Source organism: Orcinus orca, chromosome 16, assembly GCF_937001465.1.
Source record: "Orcinus orca chromosome 16, mOrcOrc1.1, whole genome shotgun sequence".
Taxonomy (NCBI): domain Eukaryota; kingdom Metazoa; phylum Chordata; class Mammalia; order Artiodactyla; family Delphinidae; genus Orcinus; species Orcinus orca.
The window spans coordinates 40,841,694-40,854,271 of NC_064574.1; the positions used below are offsets into that span (position 1 = coordinate 40,841,694).

The following is a 12,578-nucleotide window of genomic DNA, read 5'->3' on the forward strand; positions in this document are numbered from 1 at the left end:
ATTGTCTTAATTACTGTAGTTCTGTAGTAAGTTTGGAAATTGAGAAGTGTGAGTCCTCTAACTTTATCCTTTTTTTTCAAGAAGAACATTCATTTCCATATTAATTTTCAGATTGTTTTATTAATTTCTGCAAAGAAGTAAGCTGGGATTTTGATAGGATTATATTGAATCTGTAGATCAAACTGGAGGCTACTACCATCTTAACAATATTAAATTTCCCAATCCATGAACATGGGAAGTATTTTAATTTATTGAAGTTTTCTTTAATTTCTTTTAACAATTTTTGCAGTTTCAGAGTATGAGCTCTGCACGTTTTTGTTAAATTTATTTCTAAGCACTTTATCTATTTCGATGCTATTGTAAATGAAATTGTTAATTTCATTTTTGGTTTGTTTACTGTGATGGTATAGAAATAGAATCAATTTTTGTCTATTAGTCTTTTATCCTGCAACCCTGCTGAACTCATTTATCAGTTCTCATAGTTTTTTACTGGATACCTTAGGATTTTCTGTGTATAAGATCATGTCTTTGGTAAATACAGATAGGTTTACTTCTCCCTTCCCAATCTTTATTTCTTTTTCTTATCTAATTGCCTTGGCTAGAACCTCCAGTACAATGTTGAATAGGAATGGCAAGAGTAGACAACCTTGTCTTGTTCCTGATCTTAGGCGGACCATATGGGGAAAGCATTCAGTCTTTCACCATTAAATATATTAGGTGCCAGTTTTTTGAGGATGCACTTTATTAGGTTGACAAGTTCCCTTCTATTCCTAGTTTGTTGAGTGTTTCTACACAAAAGGGAAGTTGACTTGTCAAGTGCTCTTCCTGCATCAATTGAGATGACCATGTGGTCTTTGTCATTTGATCTATTGATGTGGTGTGTTACATTAACTAACTTTCAGATGTTATACCAACCTTGCATTCCTGGGTTAAATGCAAATAAATATTCCTTAAATTGAATCCATGATGAGCAAAGTATCTGAGGATTGGGTAAAAATTAACTCGCTAAACGGCCAGAGAAACAAGACTGGAAAATAATTTCCATTTTAAGATAGTAATTAGTTAGGAATCATGGAAACTTTGAAAGTAGAATTGATATTGTGGAAAGATTATAAGAGACTATAAGAATATAAATTAAAGCACTTTACCACTCTTTGAGTTCTATACTTTTCATTTAAAGTTCTAGAACTAGATCTTCATGATATTCTAGATTTAACAAAACTTAACCTGTCTCAAATATCCCTACTCTATAAAAATTACTGTAAGCCTTTTCTCATAGATTTGCTCAATCTCTCCCAGCCCACTCCTTCTCTCTCTCCTTCTCTCTCTCTCTCTCTCTCTCACACACACACACACACACACACACACACACATCCTTCCCACGTATTGTCCTAAATAAGAGTATCATTACTATTTATCCTAATTGAATATTTTAAAGTAGTTATCCAAAAGTAGTGTTAATTAGGAATATAGTGAAGTTACATATGATTTTCTAATCAGCTTCCACCTTTAGTGCTAAAACCGCTCATAGAGAACCATAAGGACAGAAAAACTTACTTTTAATTGTGACCCCAAGAATTATCAATATCTCTATTAGCAGGGACAAGGGCTTCATTTTCTCCTAAGCAGCTCCTTCTTACTGTAACACAGGCAGAACTAGGTGGCTGGTCCACAAGCTTCCTCTTTTTAGGTCTGTAGGGGTCAGGACTTGGTTGCTAAGCAACAATTTCTTTACTCTTGGGCCAATGAGCTGCCAGGCCAGGAAGTTCCTTTCAACGGGGAATGAAGGCAGCTGATGGACAGAGCAGGCTGTGGGGAAGGAACCATATCTAGTTTCTTACTTCTCCGGTGAGAGATAAGTGGTAGTCTTGAAACAGGTGGGAGTTGCTCTCTGAATTCTGTTCAGAGTTGCTGGAAATTCTTATTTTTATGGTACCTCCAGAGATGCAAGCTGCAATTATGTGAAAACACAATTAACTAACCTGACATCATCCTTTAATCTAAGATCTCAAGGTTATGGTGGACAGGAAATATATGGACCAAGTCTGCTATGGTCCCCATCTTGGTGAAAATGTTTATACTCTGTTCAGGTAAGGAACTGCTGACATTTTACTAGGACCAAGACAAACAAATCCCAGTCATCAATTACATTTTTGAAAGAGAAAAACAAATACCATATGCTAACACATATATATGGAATCTAAAAAAAAAAATGGTTCTGATAAACCTAGGGGCAGGACAGGAATAAAGATGCAGGCATAGAGAATGGACTTGAGGACAAGGGGAGGGGGAAGGGTAAGCTGGGACAAAATGAGAGCATAGCATTGACATATATACACTACCCAGTGTAAAATAGATAGCTAGTGAGAAGCGCATAGCACAGGGAGATCGGCTCCATGCTTTGTGACCACCTAGAGGGGTGGGATAGGGAGGGTGGGAGGGAGGGGCCTCAACAGGGAGGGGATATGGGGATATATGCATACATGTAGCTGATTCACTTTGTTATACAAGGGAAATTAACACAACATTGTAAAGCAATTATACTCCAATAAAGATGTTAAAAAAAGGGTGTTTCATTAAACTTTCATTAAAAGGTGTTTAAAAATGCCTTCTTTACTCTCTTAAAATATATGGGCATTTTATGAATGAATACACTTAAGGCTAGGACCAGAAATCAAAATGAATATTAGGTAAAGTATCGCAATATTAACAATACCCAAAGAATGGAGTTAGTAGAGAAATCATACCTAAAATATATCCAACTTTTACAGTGTGTTCAGGTAATTACTTCAGAAACAGATGTATTTATTGCCTTGAATTTTTAGGTTTACTCCCTGTATTCTCATTGCTGTTGTGACAAATTACTACAAATTTAGTGGGTTAAAAATAACAGAAAAAAAAAACAGAAATGTATTGTCTTACAGTTCTGGAGGTCAGAAGTCCAAAAGGATTCTTACAGGACTAAAATTAAGAGCAGACCTAATTGGTTCTGGGGGCTCCAGGGGAGAATCCATTCCTTGCCTAGAATCATCCAGATTTTAGTGGTTGCCCACATTTCTCAATTTGTGGCTACATCACTCTAATCTGTGCACAATCATCATTTGCCTTCTCCCCTTCTGTGGTTTAATCTCCTTCTGTCTCCCTCTTAGGACACTTGCGATTACATTTAGGCACCACCAAAATACAAGATAATCTCCTGATCTCAAAATCCTCAGTCATATTGGCAAAGTTCCTTTTGCCAAATAAAGTAACATTCATAGGTTCTAGAGATTAGGTCCTGGAGATCTTTGGGACCATTATTCAGTCTACCAGTGTCCCTAATATCTTTTCCTCTCACCAAGAGACTTCAAAATAGAACTGGCCCAACTGCTGTACTTTAAAAAAGTATCTAAATAAAATTTATTTAAACTCTTAATATCATCCATTAAACATTCTTCAAACAACCTTTTTTTCCAGTCCCCATTTGGATCCAGAATTATCAGCATCTTCCAGCAGATGATTTTGCTTCCTATTTTCATGGAAACTGAGGCCATTTGACCTATCTTACCTCGACTTCCTTCCTTTTTATTAAAAAAACATTTTTGAATCTCCATCTGTTCTTTTTTTCCTAATTCATCCCAAAAGATGAAATGCACTTCCTATATTCTAAATCCAAACTTCTCTCACTTTTGATTCTTTCCACATTTACTTTCTCTGGTACTTCACTCTATCTAACATTTGTTCTTTTCTCTTCTAACTTTTTCTCTCTCTCTCTTTTTGTTTCAATCTTTTTGTACCAATCTTCTTCTTAATTTAAAAACTCTTCATTCCACCTCTCCTAGAAAAATTTTCCCTTGACTCTCGTATCCTTGTTACTGCTATCTTTTCTACTTATCCCTTAGCCTCTAAACATCTTGAAAGAATACTCCTTAATCACTGCTTCTGGCTTGTTGCGTCTCACTTATTCTTCAACTACTTGTTTTTATTTTCACTAATTTACATAGACTATAAATCCAATTATCTTTTCTCAGTTCTTATCCTACTTGATCTCTGTGAGACATCTGACATTTCTGACCATAAACATCTTCTTGAAAACATATTATTGGTTTCTCTGAAAATTGAATTGCAGTTACTTTTTTACACTTTTGAACACAACTTCTCATTCTTCTTCTACCACTCCCTGCCTCATTCATTTACATGTTGAAAATCTGCTATATGCTAAAGATGAAAGGTAATACTCTTTGAGGTGTTCATTAATTTTATTTGTTAGTTCCTCTCTTGGTCTTCACATTAAATTAGGGGCTCACATTTTGGTGTCATGTGCTCCTCCTTAGTTTTGCCAGCATTTCTCTATGGATGCTCACTTAACTTTCAGTTATTCAATACATTTTTATTATGTGCCAAGTATTGTGCATTTTCTGTGGATGGTGAGCAACAAGATATATTTCCCGTCCTCAGAGAGTTTATAAGTCTAGAGTGAAAGGCAAATATTAATGAAATAATCACAAAAATAAATGTATAATTACAAACTATAAAAAGTGCTTTATAGGAAAATGAATGAGTACTGAGGACACAGAAGAGGAAGCTGTACGTAGAGGTCAGGTGGGATCAGAATCAGGAAGGGCTTTGCCAGGGAGTGAATTTTGCCAGCTAAACTCTGAAGAATGAGAATGGGTTAACTAAGCAAAACATGTCCTAGGTATAGTGATAAACATGTGAAAAGGCCATGTGGTGAGAATAAGACATGTTCAAGGAACTGAAAAGCTCTAAGGGCTGCTATGGTTGGAATCAGAGATGGGTGGTGGGGGTGGAGCATGGTAAAGCAGAATTGGTAGGTGATGGTCACTTCTAAATGATTCAGTTTTTATAAGACTGTGTTAGTCATCTTGGGCTGCCATAACAAAATACCACACACTGGGCGGCTTAAACAACAGAAGTTAGTTTTCTCACAGTTCTGGATGCTGGAAGTCCATGATCAGGGTACAGCATGGTCTGCTTCTTGTGAAGGCTCTCTTCCTGGTTTGCAGAAGGCTGCCTTCTCACTGGGTCTTTACATGATGGGGGACAGTGGAGTTAGAATGCAGGAGTCAGAGGGAAGGGGAGAGAGAGAGAGTGTGAACTCTTCTTTTTATAAGGCCACAGTCCTACTGGATTAGGGCCCCACCCTTATGACCTCAGTTAACCATAATTACCTCCTAAAGACCCTATATCTAGATATAAGCACATTGTGGGCTATATGAATTTTGGGGGAACTCAGTTCAATCCATGGTAAAGTCCACCACAAAGTCACTGAATGATTTACAACAGTAAATTGACCTGATCACACTTGACAAGATAACTCTAGATTCAGGGCAGAGGGGTAAGAAAACTTTCCTGTAGTTAATAAATGTGGGAGTCATTGATGTAACTCAGGATTTTCCAACCTCAACGGTATTGGCATTCTTTATTGCAGGGGACTGTCCTGTGCATGGTAGGATGCTTAGCAGAATCCTTGGTTTACATTCACTCAATGCCAGTAGCATTTTTCCCTCAGGTGTGACAACCAAAAATGTCTCCAGACATTGCCAATGTCCCCAAGGGAGGCAGAATTGCCCCTGGTTGAGAATTATAGTTATAACTGAAGCCATGAATATGGATGAAATTATTCAAAGAATGAACTCCAAAATGTAATGGCTGAAAAGTAAGATGGGCTAACAAAGGAGGCTATAAAGAAATGACCAGACAGGAGGAAACTCAAAAGGCTGACAAAATTAAAGGAAAAGAATGCTGTCAGGAGGAATAAGAGGTTAATACTATTAAATGCTGCTGAGAGATCTTGTAAGAGAAAGATTGAAAAATGTCCATTAAATATCACATGAAGGCCATTGATTACCTTAGTAACAGCCGTTTAAGTTTATTTATAGGATAGAACCCAGATTAGAGTGGACTGAAGAGCAGAAAGTGGGATACAAGAAAATTGACACAACATTTTGGAAAGGAGGAAGCTACTTTGGAAAGTAACTTCCCTTAGCAGTAGGAGTGTGGGGTCACGGGAGGCATTTGTATTTATTTTTATTTTATTTATTTTAACATGTGAGAAACCTGAGAAAGTTTAAAAGTTGATGGATGGTCCCAGTTCTTTGAGTCAACATGAGATAAAGGATAATCAGTAGTGCAGTTCTTCTAAGAAAGCACAGGTGGCAGACTTCCCTGGTGGTGCAGTGGTTAAGAATCTGCCTGCCAATTCAGAGGACAGGGGTTTGAGCCCTGGTCTGGGAAGATCCCACATACTGCAAGCCCGTGCACCACATCTACTGAGCCTGCGCTCTAGAGCCCGCGAGCCACAACTACTGAAGCCCGCACGCCTAGCGCCTGTGCTCCGCAACAAGAGAAGCAACCGCAATGAGAAGCTTGCGCACCGCAACAAAGAGTAGCCCCCGCTCGCCGCAACTAGAGAAAGCCCACGCACAGCAACAAAGACCCAACGCAGCCAAAAATAATAAATAAATAAATAAACATTTAAAAAAAGAAAGAAAGCACAGGTGGAAGAACTGGCTCTGGGTTGGGGTGGAAACAGCTTCTCTGTTGTAACAGAAGAGAAGGTGCCCAGTATAATGCACTTTCCTGCACACATTGCATTTTGCATTTCTAACTGAGGACTCAATATCTTTCCCATTAAATCTGAAACTGCTCCTGTATTGCCAAATATTATTAATATTGCTATTTTCCTCAACTATACCGTGAAACCCTAGATTCTTTGTCTTTCTTATTCTCTTCCCCAAATCTATTTCATTACCAAGTTTTATTGATACTACCTTGGTAATGTGCCTTAGAGTCCCGCTTTTATTTCCACTGCCAACAAATAAGTGCATATTTTCATTATTAGCTCAAATGTCACTTCCTTCTTGAAGCTTTCCCTATTTCTCTCAAACAAATTTTTATGTACTTCACAGCATTAAGAGAAAAACAGAAGCAGAAACAATGTCAAAATTAACAAAATTATCTTACTGTTATTAATCATCCTCATGAGAGTGTCCTGTTACTCAAAACATTTCATTCTTTACAATTCTTAAGGGCCCCCCCTTCCTTCCTCTTATTATTAAAAACCTGTTCCAAATAATTATTTGCTCTTACACACCTGGCTTAAGTACAACACAGATAACACAGCACCCCAATTGTCAACTAAATGTGGATTCACCACATCCACCAAATCAGCCTTGTGTGATATTTAGAAACACCATAAATTTGGGGATGGGGTTACCAAACTTCCTCTAAATTCTAGGTCACCCTACTCCTATGGTGGACTCGAACGGAGCCGGGTTTTCAGATCACCTGCAGACTAGCATTGCCCAGATTCAAGCGAGCCCTTTAGACTAGCGCCTTAACTGAAGCAATTGGTGGGGGAATAAAACCGATAAGATGACGGGCTCTGGTTAACACCCACTTGAACTTGCTTTGATGTGACTTCTTTCCGTTTCCAGTATAAGGTTCTGGTTGCCCACTACTCCCCGGTTCTTAAACCCTTGAGTAGTTCAGTTTACTTTTGTTCTTTCCAGACTTCACCGGAGTCGAGTGAAATACATAATTTTTACTACAAGGTCAAGGAGCTGATTGTATATGGTCTGGAACCATTTCCTAATCCTTTCACTTCTTTCGGTTATATTTGCCCACCAAGAGGAAAGCTTCAGATTATCCGGTAAAATCCGTCCAGACGGGGCGGTGACAGTGAAAGTATACAATTCTTGTTGACTTACATCTCCTCCCACTTCCACTTCTTCCAGGCCCTGAGGCAGCTTTTCCCTGTCAGCGCGCAATCACCTGGCGCACCTGGCCCTTCCAGTAGGCCACGCCCTCGGGTTTTCCCAGCGCCGCGAAGCCGCAAGGAAGCGCCCAGCGCCTCACGGTGCTCCCGCGGGGCCGCCCCACGCCCCGCCCCAGTCGTGAGCCACCTCCAGCCCCCTCGAGCCTTGGCTCCGCCTCCTTCAGCTCCCCAACGTCCTCGGCGTCGGGCCCGAGCCTGCGCCTGCGCGTGCGCCTTGGGGCCGAAGTCGGGGCGCGCGGCAGCTGGAACGCGGAGAGCGGCGGGCGGTGCAGCCAATGGGAGGCGGCGCTGGCTAGAGGCTGGGAGGCGGGGCCTGCGCGGGTGTTAGGTTAGCGCGAGGCGTGACCTAGTTGACAGGCTCTGAGGTGCTGCTGTGGTGGCTGCCGCGGGGCTGAGGCAGGTGGGAGCCGGAACCAAGTGCGTACAGAGGGAGGAGGGCGGCGACTGGAGAGCGGCGAGCGGCGCGGGACCCGGAGCCTCTTCCACTTTTTCCCTCCCGAGCGCCCCCTCCCACCCCTCCCACTCCGCATACACCCTGTTTGCCCGTGAGCCTGGGGAACTTGCAGCTTAAAGCCAGCCACCCCCACAGCAACATGTACCCCAGCAACAAGAAGAAAAAGGTGTGGAGAGAGGAGAAAGGTAACCGGCCCGTCGAGTCCCGGGGGGCGGGGGTGGGGTGGGGTGGGGTGGGGGCGGGAGTCAGGGCTGTGTGTGCAGCGGCGCCCTCCGCCCCACTCCCGCCTCGCGCCCGGCTGGCCGGTGCCGCCTCCCTGGCGGGTCCGTGTGTACACACGCGCGTACGCGCGCGCACGCCGGCGTGCACGCGCCGCCCCCGGGTACCTGCCGCTAGCACACGTGTGGGCGCACGCCCCTCTCTGCCGCCCGCCGCGCCCGGTCACCTTCGCCCCGCTAGCGGCGCGGACCGCCGCGCGGCGGCCCGCGGGCTCCGTACAACTTGTTCAGGCCCCCGCACCCTGTTCCCGGACCCCAGCTGGGACTTTCGGACTCCCGGCCCGGGTGTCCCGCGAATACGTGCCCACCAGCTGGCACCGCGGCTGCAGCTGCTGCTGCTGCTCCGCGCCCGCCGAGCCTCAGACGTTCACTCCTCGCCTCTGTCCCCTGTCTCCTGCCCATCCGCTGGCTGGGCGTCCCCACCTTCGGGTGTTCAGCCAGGGCCCCTGTTTCTGCGCCGCAGTGTGACTTTGAAACCTGGATCTCTGGGGGAACCTAAAACGAGTGGGTCTTGTCCGCGAGGCTAAGTGCAGTCAGAGAAGTCTGAATGGGCTTTTCTCTGCAGTGACTTCCTCTAGATTCCATCCCCATTCATAGTCTGAAGTTGCTCCGAGTAAGAGTATGAGACTGATGTCGCTCTCTGTGAATGAGCCCATCCCTGAGTTTCGTGCAGATCAAAGTTTATCCAGATCAGCCAGGTTGACGGTGACGCTGATGTCGATGAGACGCAGAGGTGTGCGACCCAACCCTCTTTTATCCAACTCCCTCCCTGTTTTTCTCTGGCATCATAGTTAGGGAATATTCCAAGGTAAAACTTGAGTCTCTGAAGTTTTTCTTTTCTTTTCTTTCTTTCTTTCTTCTTTCTCCTTCCTTCCTTCCTTTTCTCTTTCCTTTTTTAAAAAAAATTCTTTAGCAGCTGATTGTACAGAAATGTAGTAAAAAGTATTCGCACTGCTACTGCTCTGTATCAGGAGTGAGGTCGAGTGAGGGAAGTGCAAATCTCTCCTACGTATCTCATCTTTTTTATAGAACAAGGATAAAGGGGTGACTAGAGTGAAAGTTAATTTCCTTGATAATAGTTCTTTAAAATCTGTGGATTCTTATTGCAACTGCTGGTCTTTATAAATAAGGCCAAACAGTGGATGAAAGAAAGGGAATGAATATGGGGGAAAAAATCCTTTATGTAGGGGCCTACTTAAAACAATGCATGAGGAAGGGGATGAGGAGGGACTTTTTTTCACATTAACTACTGGGAAGATTTAACATAGCATAACTGAACGACCCAATTAAAATGGTCTTTAAATATTGACAGACTATGCCATTTAATTATGTTTTAATGATTATGGACATATATAGAACTAAATTTTGGTGTCGCAAATCAAATGCTGTTGAGAATAATAGGCTGATATATAAAGTAGCGTAAAATAGTTTTGCTTTGTTTTCGCAATAGAAGGTATTTGAGTTTCAACAAGGATTTACCTTGTAAACACTGAAAAATCTTTTATGCCCATTTTTATTGATGGTCTTGAAATGTTAGGTTTGTATTATTGATAATAATGAAGGCAAAATAGTGGAAAACATGGAGATTGTTTTCAATATATGAATAATTGATGAAATTATAGCGATTACTTAAGAACTATTATATTTTTCTGTCATAATAATGTTCCTAAAGTAACAATGTTACAATGATTCCTTCATTTAACATCTACACTGTTGGACTTTCATAAGCAAGCATTTTTAAAACTTTAATGTCTTGATTTTTTTTTCTTCTTTTACTTCTAATAATAGGGGAAAATATTACCAAATTAATATTATCTAAACAGAGAAGCAAATGCACAATTAAAGAAGGCAGTTAACAAAGTAAAATTTTCTCTTGTCCAAAACTGACATATTTTTGCATTAAAAGAGAAAGTTATTGTGACTTGAAGACTTTTTAGTGTGTCAGCGTCTTATCAGGATATCTATTTTTGGAATATTTAGTAACGTATAATATTGTAAATCAACTATACTTCAATAAACATATATATATATGCATATACATATATATATATATATATAAACCCATATGTTATACCATCAAGAAGGAGGTGAGGATTTCCAGGACAGTAGTTAGTATTAAGAAGCTGATGGAAAGCGTGACCTTTTTCTGAATTGTACTGGAGAGGGGGGTATCGTATTTTTGTACCTGTTATTTAAATCTAAAGGAAGGCTTACCCACCTCATTGAAATGTCAAGGCATTCTTTAAATATATTTTAACTCAGTATACCATCTACTAAGCACATCTGCAAAGGTGAAACATTCTTTAAGGAAAAGTTTTGTGTAAAGCTGAAGAAACTGTGTATATGACTGTGTCCCCCAGTATGTTTCATCGTTTAAATAAATAACTAAGGAATTCTCAAGTCCACATAGGTTAAATAAACAGTGTTGATTTAATATTTTGTGCCCTAGTTCAGAACCACTCAATGTGTATTATCATTTCAAGTACTGAAAGTTCAATTCTCAGTGTTTTATCTTATTGTCTTATTATTCATCTTCTTTTTTTCCTAAGTGTCCACACTTAAACTTTTAAGTAAATGGAATGACAGAGGCCAGGTTGCATTCCCATATGTACTTCTGAGACTCACTGAAAATACAAGTTGCTCCGTAATATCTTTCATCCTGATCGTTGATATTGCTGTATTTCCATATTAGTGATCTGAACTTTTTTAGTAGTGCTTTGGTAAACACTAGTCGTCACTTTTCCTCCTCCGTGTGATTATTTCAAATTTACCATTCCCTTCAAGTTTCCTATTCCATCAAGACCTTAAGTTCGTATGCTAAACAGATGACATTGCCTTTTAATTCACGGAGAAAATACATGTCATATAACATGAACAGCCCTAACATTTTCCATAGTCTCTTTTGTTTCTTTACATGTCTGTTGTTCTTTCAGCTTTCTTCCTCTTTTAGAGGAAGCACTTTTCATCTTTGTTTCTAAGGATTAACCCCTCTGTGTGTGCCCTTTATCTCATCTGTATTATTTGAGATCTTGTACTATCATTTATTCTCTTTTGGGTATGTTTAGTTTCTCAGTGTCTTTGGGTTCCTCTCCTCATCCTATAACAACGATCAAGGAAGGTAGCCTTCCTTCCACAGGGCTTCACCTTGGAGTTGCTGTTCTCACTTTCCTTCTTTTCCTCAGTCCCTCAAAATCTCCTGGATCTCAAGTTATGTTCCAAGGAAACTAATGTTCCTAAAATCATTCAGTGATAACAATGATGATGGTACTCATATAAAAATAGTTACTATTTGAGTCCTGTTTGTGTGCCCAGCACTATTTTAAGTAACTTACTTGGATTATCTCATTTAATTCTCACAACAACCCTGTGAGGTAGTGTATTTTAAGGTCAAGAACTTATAACACCTTTTGCCTGGGTTTGAATCCTAGTTGTACTGCTTACTAGCTGCGGAACCTTAGGTAAGTTATTCAACCTCTCTGTCTTAGTTGCCTTATCTGTAAGTTGGGAATAATACCTACCAACTACCTGAAAAAGAAACTGAGCCATAGAGAGATTAAGTAATACAAGATCACATAGATTTACATGATTTGGTGTTAGAATCCAGACAGAGCTGTTAACCATTTTGTTCTCTTTTCAGTGTTGTTCTTGACCCAGTTGATAAAAACCCATGGCTTATTAATTTTCATTCTTTTTGATCTTTCTGTAGCAATTGACAAGATTTCCCCTTTTCTCCTCATTAAAACTCTTTTCTCTGCTGGTTTCCACTTCAGTGGGACCCTGATTCACCTTGTACCTTCAGTGACATCTAAGTTTTATTTCATTTTTTTTCCTCTTTGTGTTCACTCCCTAAATGTTGTTTGTTTGAGGTTTGGTCCCCTGTCTTACCCTCCCCAATGAATTTCCTGTAGGCCTAGAATTTTAGGTTATAATTTCCAAATCTCTAGGCTAGATCTTTCCTGAGTTCCAGATTCTTGTTTTCAACTTGAATGGTCTAGGCATCTTAAATTCAATATAGTGTTGAGTATTGTAGTATTGTGATTTGAATATATCACATCTGATGAAAATC

The 12,578-nt window shown here is 40.6% G+C and overlaps 2 protein-coding genes across 3 annotated transcripts in view; one reads left to right on the forward strand and one right to left on the reverse strand.

Moving 5' to 3' along the window:
- The window catches only part of SEL1L2 (SEL1L2 adaptor subunit of ERAD E3 ligase), a 115,747-nt gene extending 114,004 nt beyond the window's left edge, over positions 1-1,743 (reverse strand). For both annotated transcript variants that reach the window (XM_033440344.2, XM_049699217.1), the window contains exon 1: positions 1,558-1,743. In XM_033440344.2, coding sequence (XP_033296235.1) covers positions 1,558-1,615 — 58 coding nt within the window. In that variant the 5' untranslated portion in view covers positions 1,616-1,743. The remainder of the gene's footprint in view (positions 1-1,557) is intronic.
- A 6,345-nt stretch (positions 1,744-8,088) lies between these two features.
- The window catches only part of MACROD2 (mono-ADP ribosylhydrolase 2), a 1,997,895-nt gene continuing 1,993,405 nt past the window's right edge, over positions 8,089-12,578 (forward strand). Inside the window, exon 1 of the mRNA XM_049699229.1 lies at positions 8,089-8,419. Within this exon, the coding sequence (XP_049555186.1) occupies positions 8,374-8,419 (46 nt within the window). The 5' untranslated portion in view covers positions 8,089-8,373. The remainder of the gene's footprint in view (positions 8,420-12,578) is intronic.